Here is a 26,923-nt window from a genome sequence, read left to right as displayed (position 1 = left end):
TTTTAACACCATACAGTAACTCAATATTTAGCAACCATATAGTACTCAAACCCATGTGCTCTTACTGGATTCTTCCCTGAGAACTCACCATGCATATGCACACGGCACATAGGCACCTCAAGCTCTTGTCACCCAGAGTTAGCATTCGTTTAAATCTCTATGTATGCCATTTAAAAAAAAATAGTTCTCCCATGGCTGCATTTACCCCACCAGCGCTCTGCTCCTGGGCTTTCATCTGGTCAGAATCTGTCCCAGGGAATTTACCTTTGTGTATGTGAAAGAACTATCTTGTTACTTCTACAAGACAATAACTGTCTTCTGGTTTCTTCACAGAGTTCATCCAGTTGTTCAGGCAGCAAGGTTGTCGTTGCTCGGGTAAGCACCATATTTCTTCACTATATTTAGGGGATTTGCTCTAGTATGCCTCTAAGAAAATGAACAATTCATTTATTTACTTCAAGAGTAATATTATTGTAAAGAGAGTTAGTTTTAGGAGAAGGCCTGATCTTGTAAGGTCCTACTATGGTGTTCTGGACACCCTCGGTTTCCATTCATCTTGTAGAATTGGGCCAGACTGAAATTAGTGGACATTAAACGGGAATATTATGTCATCCAAACAGCACTTAGGAACGCTGTACAGTTGTTGCACTCAACAAACATAGGAGGCATGGACCTGGACTTTGAGTAGCCTCTCATCAGCCCATAAATAGAATTATGTACAAATAAGCCTTTATATTATAATTATGTATTATACCATTTAATGTATAGGCCAAAAGGTGTCTATATATCATAACAAATAAAAATATAGTCTGAATTGAAGCTTGTGCCTGAGTGTACATGTCAAAATTTTCTTGGTTACTAGCTCATTTCATTATCTTTTGACAGGACACATCTCATGCTCTAAACAGAAGCAGTTACAATGGACAGGTAAAGCAATACCTGTAATTTTTTCCAGAATTTTGTCTCAGAGTAAAGCTGTTGTAATGCTAGTATTTGAGTTCCTTGGTATGTTATCTGCAAAAATAAGAGATCCAGTCTTCAAGGAACCAGGCTTTTCTATTGAGTGGGAAAGGGTTTCTAGGAAGACGTTTCTGTTGCTTGTGGGGCAGCAGGTCTCAATGCCTAACCACCTCCCTGTAAGGCTGGTCTATGCTAAAAAATTAAATTAGCTTAACTATGTCACTTGGGATTGTGAAATCCATCTCCCGAGTGATGTAGTTAACTGACCTAATCTCTGGGGTAGATAGTGCTAAATTGGCTGAAGAATTCTTCCATCGACCTAGCGACTGATTCTCAGGGAGGTGGATTGCCTACCTTACAGGAGAATCCCTTCCGGTGGCATAGATAGTATCTACACTGAAGCGCTAGGACAGCACAGCTGTGCTGCTGTAGTGTTTCAAGGGTAGACCTACTCTACAAGATAGCAAGCAGAAGATGGCTAGCTGTCACCTAAACTAGTGGATAGAGACAAGGATAAAAGGTCACTGGACCATATTCCCCTGTTTTCCCTGGCTCCTGGCAAGTAGTAGCTTTTCAGGATAAAAGACCCAAGGTGATATATGCCTAGAGAGTAGTATTCAGAGTCTCTTTCTGTGTTGACCCCTCAGAACAGAATAAATTCTGTTAGTGACATGAAGAGCTAAGAGACAGATCAATCCAGAGGAGACAGAGCACTTCCTACTACAAGTGCATTCTAGATAGAATAATCTGTGTGAATATGCATGGAGAACCCGATATATACATATTGGCAAACCAGAATGTAAATCTCTAAACCAGTACAGTACTACATTTTGGGGGAAATCTTCCTGTAAAATTATTGTATTGTAATCAGTTGTTCTCACAGGGAAATTACTCCTTTTGTTTTTTACAGAATGAATTCTCTACCACAAATAGCAGCAGTGCCAATGTCCAGGTAATAACACATTCTCTGTTGTATTTAAAGTCTCCTCTCCAATATCCAAGTAAGACCTTTCTCACTCTATTTTAGTGTTTTGTTCTAAGGTGCCTCCTAGATTTGGAGTACTTAAATATAAAAAAAATAGGTCTATTAGTTGTAGTGTGTGAGTGAATTTCAGTATTTCTTTTGCAGACTGTGGATTAAAAGTATTTTAATTTACATTGATCTGGAATTCATTTATTTCAGTAGAGTTATAAAGCTATTGAACTTCTAAAGGGATGGCACATGGTATTGAGTGACCTCTGAACCTGTACTTAATGTTTTCCCAATTTTTTAAATAGGGATCCTCTTTCTTAGGACCAACCAATTTGGTGGACAGCACACTCTCCTCACGATATTTACCACTTTTTTTGGTTAAAAGTATTCTGTCAATTGAATGGTGTCCATCAGTTACTTGTGGGGCAGAAAATAAACTGTACAGCTACCTTACTCTGGGTAAATATTTGACAATACTGGCTGTTAATGTGAAAGGAAGTAGTCTCAAGAGGCTGAGTAAAAGAATTTGGCACAATCAAGTACACTTCTCTGTACAATTTTGATGCTCTTGACAATCAGCAAATGAACATATTCTCATTTAAATAACGTCTAATAGTTGTGAGGTAGCATCTTTTATTGAAGAGTTGCTTCAATTTAAAACAGTGATACTTAGAAGGTTTCTGTTCTTCCATCTGAGGTCTCAGAAAAATTTAAAGTAATTGAGATATATCAGTGTATGTTTGGGGTTTTGGTTTTGGTTTTCATTTACCCAATTGAAGATTGGGTCATCTCGCCAAAACAAAATGAGGGCTACTGTTTAAAAGTGCCTATTATCATCTTGATTGATCGTTCCTTCAGCCCTCATATAGACTGTGCCGATCACAACGTCTTCCATCTTCTCTTATGCTAGCCTTCTTTCTCCATGTGCGGCCATGTCTTTTCATGACAAAATCTGGCCACCTCTTTGGAGGTCGGCCAAGTGGTCATTTCAATTCCTGTGGGTACCACTTAGTCCATCAATTGTCAGTGAGCCTAGCTATACGGCTGGCCCATCACATTTTATTGTATCTGCTTTCAGCAACGACATCCTGCACTCCATTCTGCAGTCTGATCACTTCACTGGGGATTTGGTCGCAGATTGAAGTCCCCAGAATTTTTCTCTCCAGTGCCCTCTCTGTGACAGACAGTTGTTGCTCCTCTGTCTTCATCAGCACCCATGTTTCTCTGCCATACAACATTGTCAGAAGAACGGTTGAGTTGAAGAGGTTGGCGCTTGCTGCCTTATTGATTTTTCCTTGGATGACACCCTTGATAGAATTAAATGTGCGTCAACCAGCTTTCTTTCTCTGTGAGAGTTCACCTTCCTGACTGTGACGCATATTAATTTCTTGGGCCAAGTAGACATATTGTTCAACTTCTTCTATTTGTTCTCACTTAATTGTTATTTGGACTTTTGGCAGGGCATCAGACCGCATTAATTTTGTTTTGGAGCGGTTCATTTTCAGTCCAATTTGGCTGCTTTTTGTGTTTGTGCCTATTATAATCTCTTTTATTCCTAGTAAATTGGTCTTCCTGCTTTACAGCTGAGACATCATTCACCTCATTGCAGTCAGCTTCCTAATTGTTTTGTATATGAATATTGTTTAACTGAATGTGGCTTAGTATCTCAGTGGCAGAAAATCCCACTAGCACAGACAGACTGCTAAAAGAGAACTATTAAACATACAAGGATCAAAATACCTCACTCTTTATTAGCTTTCCCGACCTCAACATTTCAGTGTGTGACAAACCAGGGCATAATAACTGTTTACTCCATGGAGATACAAGACCTATTTTCCATGATGGATTCCATTCAATTAGACAAAATACTTTTACAGTTTCATGTGTGCATGGTAAACAATGAGTGTTTAAGAATCCACTTTTATTTTCAGACCAGCCCTTATTACCCTTTCTCATAGAGTAGGGTTGCGAAATGAAGGGAAACACAGTAGTGTTTTCACTCTCCTATGTTTTTGTTTGTTTGTTTGGTGGTGTTTTCATTCCATCAAGCAGGAAAGTACAAATAAAGCAGATGTCTGTTCCTCAAACTGAACTGTATTTTACCCTTTTACACTAAAATAACTGTTTTTCACCTTTTTTAAAAGGGATCATCTTTAGGAGGAAGCCATTCTGATGGAGATGTAAGTCCTATTTTCCCCATAGCGTTTACCATTTTCTTCCAGTAAACTGAAAACATAGATATCATTTGGATTAGTCTGTCAGTTCTAATGTGAAAAATATGATCAAAAATTACTTTACTCTGGACCAAAAAAATATGTAAGAATACTGGCGATTACTCTGCAATGAGGTAGTAGCACCAATGCTGCACTTCATAATGGGGAGTCATTACAGTTTTAATCCATTCTGCCACTTAACAAATCAACACGTGTGTAGCATAATGTAGTTCTCGTTGTAGGTCTTCAGGCTCAGTCCGTAAGAGTCATCTTGTCATGTAACTAAAAGAGTTGTAGTTTGAACTTTATATTCCTGCTCTCATTCTGAGTGCCTGAAATATAAAGGCTACAGTACACTCATGAGAAGATATTCTGAGAACTGACCATGTTAGAAAGCACAACAGCCTGGTTGTCATTTGAACTACACCTATAGTTGAGGCATGGGATATTTAATTGAAGACTTCCTTCAGTTTCAAACCATAATGACTCCACAGTAATCCCATACAAGGACTCGCATCTGAATGGCTCTGAATTTTCTGTCAACATCAACTTCCTTTTTCATTAACCAGAATGAAATAGCTTGGTCTCCTCAAAGGAAAAAATAGTGGCTGCTGTTTTGAAAATACTTGGGTTTTTAATCTTGCTGTAGCCAGACTTTTCTGCTGTGTATTTAAGACCACATATCTTACTGTAGTCAGCTCATTTAATGGTGAAATTCACACTAGTACAGAGGGTCAGCATAAATAAATGTTAGTGTACTTTTCCTTGCAGATCTGTAATCACAGAAGTTTTTTTAATACATTAAAATAACTGGTTTCCAATTTTTTAAAGGGTTCATATATCTCAGCCAGTTCGGTGGATATGCCACTTGCTACTTTGAAAATGTGGATGATATTTTGATTATATGTTTCCCTTGTGTGGGACATACAATGAAATACTCCTTTAATCTAGCCAAATGTCTGAGAATATTGGTCCTTCTGCTGAAATGGAATACTTTCAGAAAATATGAACACACAGATACTAGAAATCTCACTCTCTACTATACAGTTTTGGACCAATATGCCACTTAGTAACTAAACACACATTTATTATGAATTAAGTTTGTTAGTCATGGTGTGGGATTTTTATATGACTTGCTAAAATTTAAAGCCATAAAGTAGAAGTAGGCTCTGTAGTTCTAACCAAGGACATACTTGTAAATCACTTTAAACTTTGTTCAGCATAAACCTATTTTTACATTAATCTGACTTAAATATTTGGCTTTTCTTGCTAAAGAAAAATAACTACTCTTTAAAAATAACTGATTTCATTTTCTACCCCCTTTAATCCACCATTTTTGCTATGTACAGCAGACTCCAATCCACTTAATATCATCTGCTCACTAACAAATTGCATGTTAAATTGCTTTGCTGATTCTGGGCATGATATTATTATTATTTTATTTTATTATTAAAACCATCTAGCTCTTACACAGTGTTTTTCATCAATAGCTCTTTAAAAACGTAGGTTAGTCTCTTGGTGGTAGAAATCCTTAGTAGGAGAGGCTGATACGTGGAGAAGAGTTGTTTCATTTATTGAGCCCAAGATATCTCACCCTTCTCTAGCATTCTTCTCAGTATTTCAACATGTCATAATTGGAGGACAAATATATATTTATTCTATTCAATAACTTGAGCTACATTCCCTTTGGATTATTATTAAAAAATACTTACACCAGAAAAAATGACTGTGTTTATTTAAAAATAATATGCTATGGTCAAATTTCCCTTAGATTAGAGTTGTTTGATTGGAGACAAACTAGTTTACTCTCCTCAAGTCCTTCATTCCATGTAGCAGAAACATACTGGTAAAGTACAGTTAAACAGTGCTAGAGTCAAATAAGTCATGTTACATAAACCAAATATGGTTTTTAATTTTTTCATAGGGTTCATCTTCCTTGGAAAACAGACAACATGGAAAACCAGTAAGCACAATCCCCAAATTGTTTTTTCTTCCAACATGTCATTTACCAAATTGAAAACATAGATGTTGTTAAGTCATTTAGCAGTGATGTGGGGGATTTAAGAATTACTTTAAAGTGGATAGCTGTCTGAAAATAGTGAACACGATATTTAAATCAAATAGTTTTAGCAATGGAAGGATGCTGCAGAATTAATGACTCCCTACTGCAAAGTTTTGATTTAATATGACATTTAGTAATTAGAACATGTAATAATAATTTGGTCTAGGCCTCCTAGGTGTGATGCAAAAAGTGATGTAGGATCTTAGGTCTATTAATTCTGGGATGGAATCTTTCATTAAGGAGTTTTCAATTTCAAGATGAAATGACAATACATTTTTGTAGTTCAACAAACATCTCATATTACAATAACTTTGAAGGCTTTCTGACAAATATAGAGAAATTTTGCCTTAACCTGGATGTAATATGTGGCTTTTCATGTTTATGAAAATGGTGGCTAATCTTTGAAAATGCCTATTTCACCTTCTTATTTCTCAATAAGATAGCTAGTCTCCTATGCATTGTGAACCTTAGTCCTCTTATTAAGTGTGTTCAAGTTAGTGGAAAGATTCTCATTGATTTTAATGGGTTCTGGATCTACCCCTAAATGTCTTGTGTCTTTTCTCCTTGACGTACTTTTGATTCTCAATGGAAGAAAATCTTACTAGCACAGACTGATTATAAAGGGAAAATAGTTTCATTTGGGGCCATTTTGCTGTGCACAGTAGACCCCAATCCACTTATTGTATCAGCTTATTTTGGGTCCAGTTCCACCTTTCTTATTCACATTGAGTTAGCAGTACCTTACTCCACAAATAGTCCCACTGACTTCAATGGGCCTTTTGTAGATTAAGGTACTACTCTGTGTGAGTAAGAATGGCAAAATTGGGACTATATATCTTACGTAGAATGAGAATTCTCCTGAATGTAGCTTACTTTTAGTGCTAGAAGATCTTACTAGCACAGTCTGACACCTAAAGGAGAGCTAATAGGTCTAGGGCACCTCACCCTTTATTAGCATTCCCTACACTGGCGTTTCAGTACATAATCGTATATGCAACAATATATTTATTCCATAGGAGGATGTAGCCTATTCTCCATTTGGAAACTCATTCGAACAAATCCTCTGTATCAAAAGTTACAATTTCTGTGGTTTGTGCTCACTATCTGGTTATACAGTTCACTTTTTATTACAAAAAACTTCTCATATTATATTTTTGCATGGAGTTGTGTGGTGAAATGAAAGGAGACACAATTGTGTTTACCCACTTGGGATTAGCAGAAAAATACCAGTTAGAGGAAAAATTCTCACTGACTTCAATCTGGCCACGATTTTCCCCCAAGGAGTGTGTATTCTCATATAGATCTCTACTTAAAAGGCTTCTTTAACACAGAAATGAAACAAATGGCTTAAAAAAAGGTTTCATCTTCCTCAGGAGGCAGTCAATCTGGTAAACTGGTAAGCAAGTACTTTCCGTGGTATTTACTGTTTTAAATGCCACTTAAACAGAAAAGCTGGCTATCTGACTATGTTGTGGTAGACTTTTTTTTCTTCATATATTCTAAAGTCCAAAGGGACCCTTCTGATCATTCAGTTTGACCTCCTGCAATAACACAGGTTTTGGGACTTCTCTGATTTTAATTCTGTTTGAACTACAACATACCTTCTAGAAAAACATCCAGTCTTGATTTAAAACTTCCTAGTGATGGAGAATCCACCATAACCATTCACAAGTTGTTCCAATTTGTGCCTTATTTCAAGTCTGGATTTGTCTAGCCATTGGGACTTGTTATAACTTTGTCTGCTAGACTGAAGGATTCCTCTGTTATGAAATTTCTGTTTTTCGTGTAGGTACTTACAGACTGTGATCAAGTCACCCTTTAACCTTCTCTTCTTTTTTGATAAACTAAACAGATTGATCTCCCTTGAGTCTTTCACTATAAGGGATGTTTTCTAATCCTTTAACCATCATCATGCCTCCTTTCTGAACTCTCTTCATGTTTTTCAATATCCTTCTTGAATTGTGGACCCCATAATTGTGTGTAGTGTAAGTTAGCTGAAGGATAAGAAACAAAATAAATGTTCTTTCATTTCATTTAGCAGGACTTCTTAGCTCAAGTAGGTGAGCCTGATTCACTGCTCCATTTGTTCCATTTTATGTCCAGGCAACTTTGTTTTTGTGAAGTTACAACCGTTTAAATCCACTTTCCCAGAATAGAGAATCAAACCCCGCATACCATAATTTAAAAGCCATTTTACATATGGAGAGAAATAACTGTTTCCAATTTTTTTAACAGGGCTCAAATTCCTCAGAAGGCGGCCAAACAGTAAGCACTCTTCCCCCTAAAGCTTTTACTACAGTATTTTCTTCCAGTATGCAACTTACATTGAAAACATGGATATCATTTTGATTAGGTCTGTTTGTGGTATGAAGGATCTATCAGAGTTCCTTTAGTCTGGACAAGTATCTGAGAATATTGGAGAATTATAGTGAAGTAGAATAGTTTCATAAAACTTCAGTACAAGAATAATACAAAATACTGAATTTCCACCGTATTGCCTCGATTCAGCCTACCATTTAGAAACTGAACGCATGGTTATTACTTACTTTAGGTCTAATAATTGGGATAGTTCATTATTCAGAATCCTCTGCCTTAAAGGACCAGTATTTCCTTTTCAGTACCAAGTAACTGAACACAGTGCCCCATTGAAACTCAATAAAGTGAGCACAGCTCTACAGGAATCTATGGCATGTACCTCCTTAAACCAAGTCTCAATTTGGTGCACAGGTTCTGAGTTCTGCAGACAAGCCAAAAAAGCTAATTGTCACACATCCTCCTCCCATACAGTATATTTTTTTAACCCCATCATAGAAATAACTTTATGTAACACACTGGCTAGCCAGTACCTCTACCCAAAGAGATGATAATTAGTGCAGTTCTCTGGAATTTACCATGCTTTGAGACTCACAATGAATAAAACTGTTCTTTGCTTTGGATTTATCAAATTGTTCCCCCATTGCCTGGTTGTTTCTGAGACTGAATAAGATGTATTTCTATTCTCTGTAGAGCTCTGCTGGGAAACAGTCCAGCCCTGGTCTTTTGCTGCTCTTCAGTGTTTTGAGTGCCTTTGCCATCTCTTCTTCTGTTGTGCCCAAGTGGTTTATATGAACTTCTGAAGATATGACTGGAGTCCACAAAGTGTATTCTATAATAAGATTAATTTTCTGTACAAAATTCAAGTCAAATTTGAATACATAATTTGTCTGTTTGTTGTAATGTCGTTATGTATGGTTAATATGCCATACTTTTGATTAGTTCTACCTTTTTCAGTCTACAGTATGCCAGTTTATTTTTCAGTATTTTAGACATCAGTATTTTAGAGCTCTCACTTGTCATCACATAAAATAGAGCCAATCCTATAATTTTTATAAAAAGGCCTCAATGGAACAGAATGAGACAGAAAGAAAAGCAGTGTTGGAATATACTTACAAAAACACCATGTGTCTAGACCAGTGGTTTTCAACCTTTTTTCGTTTGCAGACCCCTAAAAAATTTCAATGGAGGTGCAAACTCCTTTGGAAATATTAGACAGTCTGTGGACCTCCAGAGATCTGCAGACAACAGATTGAAAACAACTGGTCTAGACCCACTCCCACTGTCTAGAGCTTTATAGAGAACCATAGTAGGGAGTGTAGCCCAGAAGAGGCTTTGGAAGGCAAATAACCTTGGAACTGTTAGGAATGTTTGAGAATTAGTCTGGCAACTGAAACTGCTAGTATCTCTGTATCAGCTCCCTGTCAGCAAGTATTTTGCCTAAACTATGAGACCTGATCTATTAGCAAATTTAATTCCAAGAATGATATTGAGATCCACAAACTAGTATTGCTATGCAGCAAACATGTGGTCCCAGAGATCTTTGACTGGCAAGGATTTTAAGGAAAGAAAGTTTCACATATTGCATCTTTTAGCAGTGTTTTCCTCTGGAGCTCTACTCAGAAGTGTTGCCTTTGAAAGGTTGAATATGTAATCTGGGAAGTTGCAGATGACTCCCAGAAAATGCAAATGCTAGTAGTTTTAAAATGTAACCTGCTCATATTCACTTTCACGCAATAAGTTCCTAGAGGCAGGTATATGGTGTTTTATAAATTACATCTTTATTGTATTGCTTCTAACATGTGTATGACTGTTGTAATTCTAATAGCATGGTGTTTTAAGATAGTGTCAAACGTTAACCAAGTGCACCTAAAATACTTTAAAAAAAAAATTAATCCAAGACCTATAGATGTTGTATTTAGTCTTAAGGCTACTTCGAACTATATTCATGATGGCTATAGTTTCTGTAAACCCCCTTGGATAGGTACATGGATGAAGGCCAGTCCCCATTGAAATCAATGGGAATTTTGCCATTGACTTCAATAGGGCCAGGATTTCACCCATTGTTTTGTTTTTCTATGTTCTGTACAGAGCACACTGTCAGCACTCCATAAATACTTAATACTATCAAACCAAATTCTGAAGTCATTACTCACTCAAAATGAGTTTTGCCTGAATAAGAACTCCCAGATTTGGCCCATAGTGCATATCTTTTCAACAGATTAATATATACAATAAAATAGTTATCTGATATGCTATACTGTGTAAGTGTTCATTGGCATAGGTATTGCACTGCTTTAATAAAGTTCATTGAATCCATACAATGTCTTGTCATTCATCACTTTTATCAGGTATAAAAAGACTTACAAATATTTTTAAACTGTTTTTAGTGTAATACTTGTATACAGTTGTATGTGAGTTTCATAACATACCATAATTAAGTGTGGGTAGGATGGAAATGCAAGGATTGTAGGTGTAAATATGTGGACCTGAGAATTAAGAGTTTGGGTGAAGTGATGTTTGAGAGAAAAATACCACCATTTTCCCTTATTACAAATTTTTTCTAAAATATTTATTGTGTGGCTTTGTATACTCTCTAAATCAATAGCAGGAACAAAGGTAAAATGAGATAGTTGGAGGTTCTAGGCAGAAACTCTACAGTGAATCAATGAGAGAAAAAGAGAGGTTGTATAGGTAATATTGTTTTCCTTATTCTAAAACTTCTTCAGCCATTAGAAATTTTCTGTGATTCTTTACCATTGGCACAAAACCACACACAGATAGATATGATCTGAGCAGTTTCTATAGTTAGTTGGGAGTTTTGGGCTGCCCACCTTTAGATGGGAAAGAAACTGAGTCAAAACTATTCTTTGAGTAGGATAAGCATCCAAGCTGCAACTCTGACAACCAAACAGAATACACATGTGTCATGAAGAAAGCTGTGGAAATTATTGTGTGTTTAACTTTGATCCAAGCACTTGCTGGGATTATTGTTTTCTATAGCACTTTTCAGAAGCATTAAATGGCTTTACAGAATTACAAACCACATTTACATGATAATTTCATTAAATCCTCTTGTGAACGGAGTAGCCTAAGCCATAACGTCATATAGCAAAATTGCACAACAGTTTGATTGGGAAGTGAAGAATATTGGATTAAACTGAAGTGAGGGGATGTATGCGGGCAAGAAGTAACTACCCAAACTGGAAGTTGGCCATGACATCAGGGTTTAGATCTTTACTCTTGCAAAAAAATGTCATGTGCTGTTTAACAAATGTTAATGTGCTGTTTAATATCTTTGATTTTGTGTCATCTGAAACATGGCATTTCATGTCCCTTAACACCATAGTAGGAAACTTGCTCAGTACTACCTGAAAGTCCTTATCTACATTAGAGAAAGTTTGCAAATCTTTTTCTCTGTTTCAGACAGACACTGAGAGCCTCAATGTTCACTGGCTGTTTGCTGCCCTGACTCTTTCTGATGTCATCTAACCATACTCAGGGTATGTCTACACTGCGGAGTGAAGTCGATTTATTCTAAATTGACTTTCACCTGATGAATTTTGAAGTCACAGGAGTGTGATCACACCACGCTCATTGCATCGGGGTCTTGCATCTCCACTAGCCATGCTTGGGTCGACAGTCAAAGCAGTGCACCGTGGGTAGCTATCCCACACAGCAACTAGAAGCAGAGGCTTTTAGGAAGGTTATTGTCCTCCCATGTTGTAACGTGCTCCCTCCCCATCCCAAACAAACAGCAAATGCTTTTTTGCACCGTTTTTCTCTGCCATGTGCACGCTGTTGCCGGAGAGGTTGTAGTCTCCCTCCGGGTCACTGGGGTAGAAAACAAGCGGCAGTCCCACAAGTCCCTCGCGATCAACCGGTGGCAGGTCTGGAAACCCCTCTGGCTTATCAGCAGCGGGCAGCTCCTCCAGGTCATAGGGCTCCAGGGGTTCCTCTGGTCCAGAGGGTTCCGTCAGTTCCCAGGGGTCCCCAGCATCAGGCAGCTCCTCCAGGTCAGGGCTGGCCTCGGGGTATTTCCCACCCAGGAGTCTCAGGTGGCTCGTTCCAGCTACTAGGGCCTGGCAGCCTCATCCAATCACTAGGGACCAGCAATCCGGGCAGGTTTTGGATGCTCCGCTCAGTGGGGCGGTTGTGCCAAACAGCCTCTGGATCTGGCCTAGGCCGTAGCCTCTAGGATGACATGTCTGCCTCCAGCGGCAGCTTCCCCCTTATTGAGCTGCTAGGCCGGCCTTTTATAGTTTCCCTTCCTGCCTTGGCTCTGTCTCTCTGTTGCTGGGCAGTTTGGCCTGTAGGGCCCTTCCTTGGGCCCAGACTCTGAAGAAGGCCATAGAGCCTTGCTACATGGGGTCACCACCAAGAATTGCATGCAGCTCCTCATAAAAGTGGCATGTCTTTGGTGACGAGTCAAAACGACTATTCACCTCCCTAGTTTCTGATATGCCTGTCTCAGCTCTTTAATTTTAACACGGCACTGCTGCGCGTCCTTGTTGTGGCCCTTCTACACCATACCACGCAATATCTTCTCATATATATCTAAATTTCTTTTGCTGGCTCAGAGCTCAGCCAGAACGGATTCTTCGCCCCACAGGCTGATGAGATCCAAGACCTCAGGTCAATCCATACTGGAGCACATTTGGGGCATGCAGTCACCATGAGCAATTCAGCTACAAAGCTCTCTTCAGTCTCCACGCAGACTAAACAGGAAATGAGAATTTAAAATTTCCTGGGGCTTGAGGGGAGGAGCTATTTCCTGTTTACATGGCCGCGGTGCAGCAGAGCATGAATGTCCAGAGCGGTTACAATAAAGTGTTATGGAATACCTTCTGGAAGCCAATGACGTCAATTTATGTTGTGCTCTGCCTACACTGACACTGATTCGACCCATAGAATTCGACTTCAGCGCTACGCCAATTGTGGAAGTGGTTTTATTAAGTCGAATTTTACCGCAATTTAGGTCGGTGGAACTGACATGTCAGTGGGGTCGATGTAAGCAGTGTTACATTCTATTGTCAGTGTAGACCAGGCCTCAGATGGATTAAAATGTCACTATCAGCTGGCCCATGGGAGGAATGCCAACAGTTAATGCTGAATCAGTGCTAACAACAATGAGAAATCTTTCTAAAAACTCCCTTACTGTACACACATTAGAAGAGAAGTGTTAGCTTGAAAACTCACGAAATCAGTCTGACTTTGATGGCAGTTTAACTGATAGCTAATATTTTAGGTTTACTTCTTTCAGCCTCAGTTTTATGATTTCTTCCCATTAAATCTGCCATTTGTTGTTTTATTTTCCCATTGAACAATTTAAGGGGTGGAACCATGTCTGCCTAAGGCATGCTTGTGAGGCCAGACTGGTTTTTCCTGTTTAGCGTAGAATTTCAGTTCAGTAGTTCGACCTTCTTTTTTTAAAAACTATCTCACTTATAAACAATGTATAACTAAGTTTGGGATTTTATTGTCTTTTTCATGCAAAAGAGCAGGTTGCTAACTGTGCCATAAATGCAAAACCTTATTTCCTTGAAATGAGATGTTGTGCATGCATAAGTACCGCATGTGTCATACTTTACACATGGGAAAGTGAATCATTTCAGGTTATCGTAATGTTAAAGGTTTACTGCTGTGGAAAGCATACAACAAACTGGGTTTCCTATGCACTGGAGGTTTCCATTCCAACAGACAAACAACACACAATGCCCGGGGGGAGGAAGGTTCTGTCTTAGGTCCTTTTACAAAGCTCTTGTTATAGGTGAGTTACATCCATCACCCAGAGGCCATGACCTCTCCTCACCATTGTTCCCCTGCCCCCTCTCTGACTCACAGCGAGTTTGGCGCAGCATAGTTTTGCTTGTCTACCTGCCCCCTCCTCTTAGTACCTGTGAGGGGAGACAGCGTGTGTCTCCGTAACCAGGCTGTCTTCCAGGCACTGCCCCAGTGCACCTGCACCTGCACCTATATGGCTGGGTATCATCCTCACACTCACCGCCTCCAGGTGCAGACCCCGCCCACCGCTCCTGCCCGTGCCCTGCCCTGTCCTGTCCCTCTTCCCGCCAAGGTAAGCAGCCCCCCCCCCCAATCCGTCTCCTCCCGTCGGGCTGGGCGGCCGGCGGCTGCTCCGGGCCGGCCCCTCCCCGCTGCGCACGAGGCAGAGCCGGGCCAGCCGGCTCAGAGCAAGCCTCGCCTCGCCTCGCCGCGCGCCGGGCCTGGGAACGGAGCGGCCGGGGCAGCGGCTGTAGCCGGGGCCTTTGCGGAGCGGGACCGAGAGGGACCGGGGCACCCGGAAGCGCCTGCACAGCGTCGGGCGGCTGCAGCGAGCGGGGCGCCTGGGGCACCCCGGGCCGGTAGCGAGGGGCTGGCAGGGAGCGGGGCCGGGCTCCCAGCGCGGGAGGTGAGACGCTTCCTCGGCTCGGTCAGGGCCGGCAGCCAGTGTTAGCGGGTAGCGCGGGATTGAGGGGCCGGTGTGGTAGGATTGGGGGGAATGTGTGGGGGGCATGGCACGGGATTGGGGTAGTCCGGGGCAGAGGATAAATTAGGGGTTCTCAAACTGGGGGTCATGACCCCCTCAGGGGGTCGCCTGGTTATTGGGGGGGGTCCTGAGCTGTCAGCCCCCATGTATGCTGGTAGGGATGGCATGGCATGGAGGTGATCATCCTTTTTGTGTGTGTGTGGGGGGGGAAGGGGTCATCAGCCTGAAATATTTTCAAAGGGGGTCCCAGCAAAAAAAGTTTAAAAACCTCTGTGATAAATGATGGGTTGAGGGACAGGGAGCTGTGTTGAAATAGCCAGGGAGAGGATGGTGTGAGCTCAGGAAGCAAAAAACATGGACAGCAGATGTTTCTTAGTTCCTGATGATGGAATCCCAGTTGTCACTCATCTGTCTTGGATTGTTTCTCTGGTTCACACCAATATAAAATAAACACAGAAAATATACATAGAAAAATATACACACCAAATAGCACATACATTAAACCACTTTTAACACAGTGCTAGGTGTACTTTGTTTGAAATATGTTACACCATCATAACTTTGCTTGGTAATTTTGAGATAAAAAAGACGTGGCTCCAAAAATCTTAGAATCCACATCAAGCAAACAGAAAATGAAGACAACGAAGGACACAGTAGTTCAAGAGTAACCAAAGATACTGAGAGTTGCATTATATTTTGAATGAATCTTACAGTCTATATTTTTAAATTGAGAATGTGGCAGATCAGGAATATATAGTACAGTAAAGGAGATCACTTGCAAAAAGCAAGAGAAAAGAAGTGACTTTTGAGGAAGAATTTGGAGGAGACAGAGAACATTTGGTTCTCTGAAAGCATGATGTTATTTGAGACAAAGGGAGCAATGTGGAAAACACATACAACAGACCATTCAAAAGTTAAGCTTCACATTGTCACAACAATGTTAACTCATCTGCATGGTACAGAGTATAATTTTATTTCTAATTACCTTTTTTTGCTGATAAGCGCCAGTGGGCTCATCTTCGTTGTGACAGTTAGCTTGAGTGAGAGTGGCCATATGTGAAACAACACTTGAACTACACAGAGTGTAATTATATTAGCAGTTATTTGTTGTGCTAACCCAGTCTGTAGCTGCATCTCCATTACTGGTTTGGATATCAGCAGCATTCATGCTTCAACCCATAACCCCTAGCTAGCTTGAATTTAAAGCATCACTTAATTCAAATTAGAGGCTTTTGTGTGTGGACAGGAATTGGAATGGGAGCAGTACTTGAGTTATAACGGGAACTAACACTGTAGTGAAGACAAGCCCTATGTATATGTTTATGTTCTAAGTGGGGCCTGAACTGAAACCCAGAACTGAACACCCCAAATTTTGGGGAAATTCAGATTAGGATCTGAAGTGTGCAGCTTGGGTCTGTCTCTACAGTGATCTATACAATGAATACAGTGTATGCACAGTTTAAAAAAAAAAAAAAAAAGAGTGGGAGGGAGGGAGGGAGGGAGAGAGAAATGTAATACTGCATGCCTTACTGCCTATGCTGACAGACAGGGTTTGGCTTGGTAACTGTTAGGTCAATATAAAACTTCTGCGCCAGTACACGTGTACAGTAACTCTTAATCTACTAAGGACTATTGATATTAGATTTAACTCGGCAACTTCCTCAATTTCTTACGTAAAGGAACACTGAAGTTTTATGGGTTCAGTATTTGATCTCTCTGACCAGTCCTCTCTAACTTGCAAGATGACGTTCCTGGGTTCTACATTTGTGTGTAAGAGGTGAGGCAGAGAAGGAGCTACAGATAACCCAGGTAACTTTAAATACCTGATGTGATACTTTCCAATTTCCAAGTTCTTGCTGTTCACATGTATGCATACAGGGTTGTGGTTTGTTTGTTTATTTTAAATAAAAAAGTTTCCCAAGAGATTTCTTTCATTGTAAGAATGTAAAGATGATTTGTTTTGCAATAGCACACAAAATTCTTTGCTTTCCAATAGCACCCAAAAGCCACAATCAGAATTGAATTCCCCACTCTGCTAGGCTTTCTACAAATACTTAGGAAGACATGGCCCTTGCCCCAAAGAAGTCACAGTAGTATTTGAATGTAGACACAGGCAAGTGAGGACATCATTGGACTATCTGACTTCAGTGATATTGGAGTCTTCCACTTAGATGATGTGCCAAAGTGTCACTGGCCTAGCCTCACTACCCTTGAAGGGGCCCTGACTCTTAGCCACAGAAGGCAATCAATTTGAAGCAGAGTTGAGTAGAATTCATAAAGAGAGAGAATTTTTAGCAAATAAGTTTTCTTATGTAACTATCCTGTGGAGAATTTTTTTTTTTTAAATGCATGTTCTGACACTCCATGATAGCAGCATGATTGTAAAAGAGGGAAATATGGTATTGTGCTGTGGGATCTCAAGAGCTGTGCTGGAACAAGGTGGAATCAATGTGTTTTTTGTACTGGATGCATTTTATTATTCCCATCGTGAAAATATTATTCAGTTCAAGTTATTTTGTTAAACTCCTTAACTGGATAGAAAAAGTAGAAAAGCTCCTATTGAACACAAAGCTTTGTTGAATGAGCAGGTTGTTCAGTTTCCGTAGGTGAAGAGAGGGGAGAAACTTTGCTAGAGCATTTTTGTATTTAATGTGGAAACATTGCTGAAGGAAGTAAGTACCAAGAGAAATACAGCTTGCTTTTACAGTGTTTTCTGTAAAGTGCCTTACCACAAACAAAACAAAAGAAAGTCACTGAGGTGAGATTTGAAATGACAAACTGATTCAATGGCTTGGATGGAAGAAGTTCCAGCTGTATGAAGCGGTACAGTTGAAAGTTAATAGGAGGGGCAGAGAGGAAACTAACGTTAAGTGTGATGTTTGATAGGTAGAGTGGAGCAAGTCTGTGGAGAGTTTTTAAAACAAGCAGCACAGTAATTGTGATTACTCCAAGTGAAATTATTTACAAAACCAATTGTGACTGTACATACACAGTATAGAGACTACATATGGAAAAATATCTTTTTTCTGATACTTATCATTTAGCAAAGCTTGTGACATTTAGGAAGTGTTAGTGGATATCAAAATTGCAGCACAGAAAATAGTTCAACAATACTTCTTGGTAGACTCTCAGTTGATATGAGTTTCTGTGCACTCTCATTGCCATCTGTGTACTGCTTCCCACTCACAGAATCTTTTACTACCTTAGATATACTTTAGTGAGCCCTTTGATCTTGTGCAGAAAGATGTACTGACACACACAGCTCCTGAAAAAGATTTAAGATATAGAACCATCATAGGGGAAATTTAGTTTTGTTATTTTAAATATTTCATGTTATCTGATATTGACAGAAGAATAAAATGTGAGAGTTGGACTGGAGTTTAGGAAGAAAGAGAAGGCACATATGACATTGTGCAGAGAAATCGCATTTGAAAATGGGTGCTTCAAATTCTATGTATCAGTAGCTTTGTATTCTATGCATTGCCTCAGTTTTTAGTAGAATTCAGACAGGTTTCCTTTCCACTCAGTTTTTCTGGTTCATTTTTCCCTTCTTGTTTGCCAAAGTCTTGTTAAATAATATTTCCCTCTGTAGTATATTTGTCAATTGTTGCATTAACAACTCCGTTCATGTCCCTCTTTTGTCCTCCATTTTCAGACAGCAAATGCAGATGGTATGCACATACCTGTTTAACTTGAAAGAATTTACAAACCTTTTCACCTTATTTATTTGAATGAGGCCAAATCCTGCAGAGTTTACTTTCTGGCAAACTCTCTTTAATATCCTGTTGTGGGTTTCAGAACTTGAACCATAGTTAAACTTACCCGATGCATTTACTTAGGTCCCGAGACTCCATTTCCCTTGAATCTCACTTTTTGCAGAAATGCAGATGTGTCTCTATAAAATGTTTTTCTGTTTTGATTATTTTTTTCTGTGCAAAAACATCTTGATAGTCAGATGAACTAACATTTCATAGAAGTGGAACGTCCTATCACTCAGCGCCTATGTTCTAATTAGTTTAGTTTCTAGCCATTCTGAGTGCAGCTTATGTTAGCAGATTAGGCTGAAAATATAACAATAAGAACAATTTAACACTGTATTTTATTTATTTTAAAATTTAACTTTTAATAAAACAAAAAAAACCCAAGATAAGACAGGAGCAAAAATTATTTTAACGCCAAACATTTTTGTGAATCAGTACAAAGCTGTTTAAATATTTACTCTAGCACTCTGTTATGGCACATGAAACAATGTTGTTAACACAAACTTTGTGTTTATTCTTATGCTGTTGTTTGTGATCTGTAGCCACAAACTAAGGCCCTAATCTTGCAAGCTATTACCAGTGGGTGAATACCTGCAGCTGCGTGGAGTCCCAGGGTCTGCCCATGTGCTACATGTTACAGGAATAAAGTCTAAAATGGCAATAAATATGCCTTCACTATTCTTACTTTCAATGTCCCTGGTTCAGTCAATACTGGAATATTCTGAGGATGCATCAATGATCACCAAAGTTAAATACACCCTGATGTATAGACAGCATGTTATGAAGATGTCTTCAGCATGCTTTAGTTTTACAATTGGAATACTTCTGCACTGAATCTGAGAGGTGCTGACCTCCTGCAGCTCACATTGCCTAAGTCCTTAAGGACTTGATCCTCAAAAGCAGTGGCTCTCAACCTTTCCAGACTATGGTACCCCTTTACAAAAGATTTATCTTGTGTACCTCACTTAAAAACTACTTGACTACAAAATCAGACATAAAAATACAGAAGTGTCACAGCAGACTATTATTGGAAAATTGCTTACTTGCTCATTTTTACCATATAATTATAAAATAAATCAATTGGAATATAAATATTGTACTCTCATTTCCGTGTATAGTATATAGAACAGTATAAACAAGTCACTGTCTGTATGAAATTTTAGTTTGTATTGTCTCTGCTAGTGCTTTTTATGTAGCCTGTTGTAAAACTAGACAAATATCTAGATGAGTTGATGTACCCCCTGGAAGACCTCTGTGTACCCCCAAGGTACACATACTCCTGGTTGAGAACCACTGTACAAAAGTACAGGGTGCCTGCAATTCGTGATGAGGCCTATGGGAGAAGTAGACTCTAAAATTGTGAATTAATTTTTTTTTAATCCCAGGACCTGACAGAAAATTACAGTTAAAAGAATTGTAAATGGATAACACCTAATAACAAAAGTAAGGAAATAATTGTGTATTATAGGAAGAATAGAGCCAGAATATTCATAGAATCGTAGAAAATTAGGGTTGGAAGGGACTTCAGGAGGTCATGTAGTTCAACTAGACATCAAGCCGTTGATCACTACCTGTTGAACCAGACAATCCCGCCAGCTTTCTATCCACTTAATAGTCCATTTATCCAACCATCTCATACTTCTTTAAATTGCTGACAAGAATACTGTGGGAAACTATATCAAAAGCTTTGCTAAAGTCAAGATATATCACGTCCACTGCTTTCCCTACATCTCATCATAGAAGGCAATCAGGTTGGTCAGGCATGACTTGCTCTTGGTGAATCCATGCTGACTGTTCCTGATCACCTTCCTCTCCTCCAAGTGCTTCAAAATGGATTCCCTTGAGGACTGCTCCATGATTTTTCCAAGGACGGAGGTGAGACTGACTGATGTGCAGTTCCCCAGATCATCCTTCTTTCCTTTTTTAAAGATGGCCACTATATTTGCCTTTTTCCAATTGTTCAGGACCTTGCCCAATTGCCACAAGTTTTCAAAGATAATTGCCAATGGCTCTGCAATCACATATGCCAACTCCCTCAGCACCCTCGGATGCATTGCATCCAGCCCCATAGACTTGTGCATGTCCAGCTTTTCTAAATAGTCCTGAACCTGTTTTTTTCACCACTGAGGGCTGCTCACCTCCTTCCCATACTGTGCTGCACAGTGCAGTAGTCCGGGAGCTGACCTTGTCTGTGAAGACCGAGGCAAAAGAAGCACTGAGTACTTCAGCTTTTTCCACATCTTCTGTCACTAGGTTGCCTCCCCCATTCAGTAAGGGGCCCACACTTTCCCATACCTCCTTGTTGTTAACATACTTGTAGAAACCCTTCTTGTTAGCCTTCATGTCTCTTGTTAACTGCAACTCCAATTGTGCTTTGGCCTTCCTGATTTCACTCCTGGATGCTCAAGCAATATTTTTATACTCCTCCCTAGTTGTCCAAGCTTCCACTTCTTGTAAGCTTCATTTTTGTGTTTAAGCTCACCGAAGATTTCTCTATTAAGTCAATCTGGTTGCTTACCATATTTGCTATTCTTTCTGCAAATTAGGCTGGTTTGTTCCTGAGCCCTTAATAAGGTTTTTTTAAAATACAGCCAGTCTCCTGGACTCCTTTCCCCCTCATATTAGCCTCTCAGGGGATCTTGCCCATCAGCTTCCTGAGAGAGTCAAAGTCTGCTTTTCTGAAGTCCAGTGAAATATTCTGCTGCTCTCCTTTCTTCCTTTTGTCAGGATCCTGAACTTGACTATCTCATGGTCTCTGCTGCCCAGGTTGCCATCCACTTCTATTTTCCCTACCAATTCTTCTGTTTGTGAGCAGCAGGTCAAGAGGTGCTCAACACCTAGTTGGTTCTTCCAGCACTTGCACAAGGAACTTGTCCCCAGCAGTCTCCAAAAACTTCCTGGATTGTCTGTGCACTGCTGTATTGCTATCCAAGCAGATCTTAGCATGATTGAAGTCCCCCATGAGAACCAGGGCCTGTGATCTGGAAATTTCTGTTAGTTGTCTGAAGAAAGCCTCGTCTATCTCATCCTCCTGGTCTGGTAGACTATAGGAGATGGCCCACAACATTACCCTTGTTGCTCTCACCTCTAATTCAGAGACTCTGAACAGACTTCTCTACAGTTTCATACTGGAGCTCTGAGCAGTCATATACTGCTCTCTTATATACAGTGCAACTCCTCCACCTTTTTTTCCCTGCCTGTCCTTCCTGAATAGTTTATACCCATCCATGACAGTGCTTCAGTCATGTGAGTTACCCCACCAAGTCTCAGTTATTCCAATCACATCATAGTTCCTTGACTGTCAGGACTTCCAATTCTTTCTGCTTGTTTCCCAGGCTTCTTGCATTCGTGCACAGGCACCTAAGATAACTGGCTGTTTGCCCTACCTTCTCAATATGAATAAGGAGGCCTTCCCTGTTGTACCCTCCTCTTCCTTGTGCTTCCTCCTGGTATCCCACTTCCCTGCTTACCTCAGGGCTTAGGTCTCCATCCACTGGATCATTATGTGGCTGCTTTTGAGTATTAGTCTCTTTATAACTCAGAACAGAATACTTAGATCTTTCTCATCTTGTAATGATAATAGTCTAACTTTTACAAATGTTTAATATCATAATGTGAAAATCCTAGTTGCATTGGAATTTGTAACAAATTCATTGTTTAAAACTACTACTTTTATAACATTTTTGGGACTCAAATAGAATACAAATTATAGTTACTAGTACTAAATCTGCATATTCCGTTCTGAAATTTTTTACAACTACCATAGAAGTTTTGTAACTTTGTAATCTCGCTACATCTAATCAAAATCTTTTTGATTTCAGTAAGACTGGCAATTTGTTACTTGGATGAGAATATATGAATCAATAGTAATAGTATGAAGTTTAGGGTTGGTAGCTCAGTTATTTAACAAGAAACTGCATGGTAAATCCATTGGTTTTATTTAGTGTTATATTCAATTGTGACTTTAATTGGCCCTTTTCTTTTTCCCTTGGCTTGTTACTATGAGGGATTACTTGCATTGTACTTTGCCTGTTCATCTGTGCAATGTAATGTTGTCACAGTGCTTTCTCTTTTACCTTTTCATTTGGGCACTCCTTGTTTTGGTATTCTGTTCTGGCGCTCACCACTTCTCTTTTTAATAATCCTAAAAAAGTATTAATCAGACTACGAAGCTGACCTTTCTGGAGAAGTTTCAGCAAGTCCAGGGAAAATGATGTGTAGGTGAGCTGTAGTAGTTGTGGAAAGTGGAATACAACCGTTCAACTTGAATTATTCAAATATAATGGAGGATACTGCATAATTTTGAATAATCAGAACACTGTCAGTGTGATTGATAGACTGAAGCAAGGAGCCCAGAGTCAGATGACTGAAATTTGGATAACCATGGTTAATCATAGTGGTGGTGGTTGTTTAGTTCTTGCCAAAACTAGAACCCAGGATTGATTAATTTAGTACTGACTCCTCAATAGTTTCTGTATATAGAGGCCAAATTGAAAATCACCCAGCAAGAAAGAAAAAGCAACAGCCTGCCTCCATCCAAATCATTGAGATATATTTCCCAAAACAATTTATTTTCTATTTCCCCCCCAAAATACTTGTGTAACAATAAAAAACAAGTTTGCAGCAGGAGAGGCCTCAGTACTTTTTCAGTGTTTCAGGAAGAAATGCTGTGAGAGCTATCAGAGCTAAGCACAGAGTACTGGGCTGTCTGATAGACAGTGGGCCAAATGTTCATTCCTGTGGAAAGTGTGAGTATAGTAAATAAGCTTTCTTTGGGGGTTTTCTGTGGGGATCAGTTTAGGATAGAATCTTATTCCTTCCTAAACTGTATAGCAGCAGTGGAGCTGCTCCATGTCGCTACTGCAGCAGCAGCTACAGCCTTTTCCCACTTCCTCCAGGCAAAGTTGGTAAGTCATGGAATTGCTGATAATGCTCCTGCTTTCAAAATCTCTTGAGTGGTGTGGTATGGGGAGCTACCACACAGCATTCTTCTATGTCAGGCAGGCGGAGCTAAGTACTCCTGTGAAGCATCTCTGCAGCTGGGACTCACACACAATGGAAAAGTGCTAGTTTTGCTGCTCTCGGAGCATTCTGCAGATCTTCAACAGGATTTGACCTTTAGTGAGCAAACTTAATGTATAGCTCATCAAAATTGGATACAGTACATATAAAATACTTGATGAGACCATAGTACTCAGACATAAAGTTTTTGCTGGGTCCCTCCTTCCTAAAAGATGTTGGGGGCCTTTGGAAGGACCACTTCTCCCAGGAAATTCCAGCCACTTGGTGCACTTGCAAAGGGAGTTGGGGAGCTGCTGAGACCAATGCGATGTATGGCAAAGGAAGAAAGGTATGATTTTAACACTTGTTAAAATCCTAGTGTAGCCAATGCTTTTTGTAGTTTTAGCATGTTAGTTGGTCAAGGTAAACCGTGGGCGGGAGCCTGGTTTCCCTCAACCAGCTAACGTATTAAAATTTCAAATTGTTTTGTCTACACTAAGATGTTTACACATGGTTAAAAACACACTTTTTCCTTCATGAAAACAAAGTGCCTATGCCACCAAATTCCTAGCTTTGATTAGCCCCCACCTCTGCCCTAGGTGTTGCTCGCAGCCACTGCTACTTTAATGTCTTGCAAAGTGCTGAGCACTGTGGCTCCAGCCCAGCAACTCACCTAAGCTTAACACCAAGCATGTGAGTAGTCCCAGTGAAGCCAATGAAACTATTCAAATGCTCAAAGTTCAGTACCCGTCTGTGTTTTACTGGATCCAAGCCAAAGATTGTACTGAGTTGTACAAGCTGATATGTGATTCTTCGGGAAAAGAAAGGGAAGAAAGACACAAAGAAAAGCTAATACACTTACTGGGAAGTTGCAAAGTGAAATGGGTGGGTGATTGTTTTTTTTGGAATATATAAATTCAACTGTTACACAATTTCTGGCATGTGACTTATCTGATATATAGTACCAGCCTACAGTTTAGAATTCAGTGTGATTATTGTGTACAAGCCTGTGTTGCTAAACACTGATGAGGCCACTTTTCATGGATTCTGTCCTAAATTCAACTCTCAACTTGTAGATTAATCTTTCCTCTACATCATTAACAATACTTAGTTTATTTTGCATCGTTTGTAAAACTCTGAGGCTTCTTAAGGGAATTATGAAATGAAAATATGACATTCTGCTGCTGCTACTTTTTTAAGGCACTTTATCCTGTTTAAAAATCTGCTTGGAAGGAGAGGGGAAAAAAGATATGGTTGGAAAAAAAAACAAACCCAAGGATTTGTGATGAATTTTAAGGAGGCACGGTTAAATAAATAATCTTACTGTCTTAAAATTGCTGTTTTTGGGAATCATGGCAGCTAATGAACAGAAGATTGTACTACAAAACAACATTTCTGTATGTATTTTTCACATTTGTCTAGTGTGTGTTTGTTTTGTTTTAATAGAAAAAATTTTGTGATGGTATTTATCTGTGCTGAATATTAATTTGACAATCATTGTAGCTAAACCATTAGTGCTATTTTTAAATGATTTAATACAATGATATGTGTTTCATCAATAAATGGAAATGCACAGTACTTACTGATGATGTGACCCATTTTAAAAATCATCTCAGAGCACTGTTCAAAATTCCATCTGTAGGGATGATATATATTTCAATATTGCTTTGCTAGTTCACAGAATACAGAAGTTCATAATCAAAGGATTCTGCAAAGGTCTTTATTTTAATTTATATATATTTATTTCAAAGGAATTTGGTTCAGAAGCATTTTGATTGTGAGTTTTAAAAGTTTTGAAAAAACCTATCTGTAAATGTGTTTTAGGAGAAATGCATATTCTCTTTAACCATCGAATGATGATTATATAGCGAGATCCCCAACACTCCTTGTTAAAAGAATGAATGGGTAGGTGGAATAGAAGGTGGGAGGAAAAAATGAATAAAAGTGAGAATTGGCAAAACTCTCATATTTAATATGCAAGATCACCTTCATCCAAAAAAAGAACAAGAAGAAAATATGGTGGCTTGGAATTCATACAATTTTTAATATGAAATTAATTTCATAAATACTACTGGGTTTCAGCCCTAAGATCTGCTGGCTTCAGAAGCAATCTAATGCAACATGGACACGTTGTAATCCCACACTTATAAAAATAAAACGGAAATATTAGGTCTCTTCTATACTGAGAAAATTAGCTCCCCTTTTTCACCTCTAATGTAGCTTCACTGTGCCAGCAACCGTGAAGGCTGTAGTGTAGACAGGATTCAGATGTTTGTCTACTGTATAGCCTCCACCATTGCTACCACAGATGGAAAGTTATCTAATTTTTCTTTGCGTAGGCAGCCTAAGCATAATGTGTTTATCCCACAGACTCAAATGCTGCCTCCTATACCATTCCAGGTGTCAAAACCCCAAGTACAGAAATCTTCAGTTTTACTTTAACATCTTCTCTAAAATAGTTATGCATTTTCAGTACGAAATCTACAATTAATTGAAAATATAAAAACGTTGGAGCAGCATAAAACTAAATTTAATATCAAATTATGTAAAGAGATGATATTGCAATTAACTGTATCATTCATTTTCATAGTTAAATAACTCAGTTTTTGCATTGATCTAAAACTGCTACAAAATCTCCAGTGTGCTGTACTGAATTGGCACAGCATGAAGGTCAGACTTGCTGCAAAGTATACAGGACCTAGTTTATATTGCTCAATTCTGGTTGATGCTCAACCAGATAATTTTCAACACCAGTAATCTTGTACTATCTCTTACTCTAGAAGTTTTTCTACTTGATTTATTCCAGTAAATACTACAAACAGTACCAATGGGTTTTTACAAAAATGTTTGCAGCCACATACTACATGCTGCAAATAATCTTACTACTTCAAGAATAGAAATGCAGTTAATCTCAGTCTATGGCTGAATGGTTACAAATCTTGTCATATTTTTGTTGTTTCCTTAAGGATCCATAGTTTATAGCCATTTTACTTACTTACCTGGAGAAAATCTATCTCAGCTCTGAGACACCATATCTGTGTAAGACAGAAATATATTAATAATACAAGTGTCCTGATCTGGGAAAGAAAACTACAGTTTTATAAAATGTATTTTGATACAGAACTAAAGTAATTGAAAAATAGCTTTAATTTC

The 26,923-nt window shown here is 39.1% G+C and overlaps 1 protein-coding gene and 1 long non-coding RNA gene across 6 annotated transcripts in view; both read left to right on the top strand.

The window, feature by feature from the left end:
• The first annotated feature begins 340 nt into the window (after positions 1–340).
• On the top strand, positions 341–9,484 carry LOC137146751 (uncharacterized). Its single transcript, XR_010918033.1, has 7 exons — positions 341–375; positions 886–927; positions 1,871–1,912; positions 4,078–4,113; positions 6,071–6,109; positions 8,444–8,473; positions 9,215–9,484. It is a non-coding gene; the product is annotated as an uncharacterized lncRNA (long non-coding RNA).
• Positions 9,485–14,484: 5,000 nt separating this feature from the next.
• SLC35A3 (solute carrier family 35 member A3) overlaps positions 14,485–26,923 on the top strand; it is a 31,860-nt gene continuing 19,421 nt past the window's right edge. For 4 of the 5 annotated variants that reach the window (XR_010918060.1, XR_010918061.1, XM_067538381.1 and 1 more), the window contains exon 1: positions 14,485–14,597. Coding sequence is in view for 2 of the 5 variants with exons in the window: in XM_067538381.1 (XP_067394482.1) it covers positions 14,499–14,597 (99 nt within the window). In the remaining 3 variants the exon portion in view is untranslated. Of the gene's footprint in view, positions 14,598–14,807; positions 14,931–26,923 lie in introns of those variants that run through there. The other variant, XM_067538384.1, reaches the window with a different exon arrangement.

The sequence above is a fragment of the Emydura macquarii genome, unplaced genomic scaffold (assembly GCF_026122565.2).
Source record: "Emydura macquarii macquarii isolate MOO-44397 ecotype Brisbane River unplaced genomic scaffold, CSIRO-AGI_Emac_v2 contig_480, whole genome shotgun sequence".
Lineage (NCBI taxonomy): Eukaryota > Metazoa > Chordata > Testudines > Chelidae > Emydura > Emydura macquarii.
The sequence above is the reverse complement of the archived record's forward strand: the minus strand, read 5'-3'. Positions and strand labels throughout refer to the sequence as shown.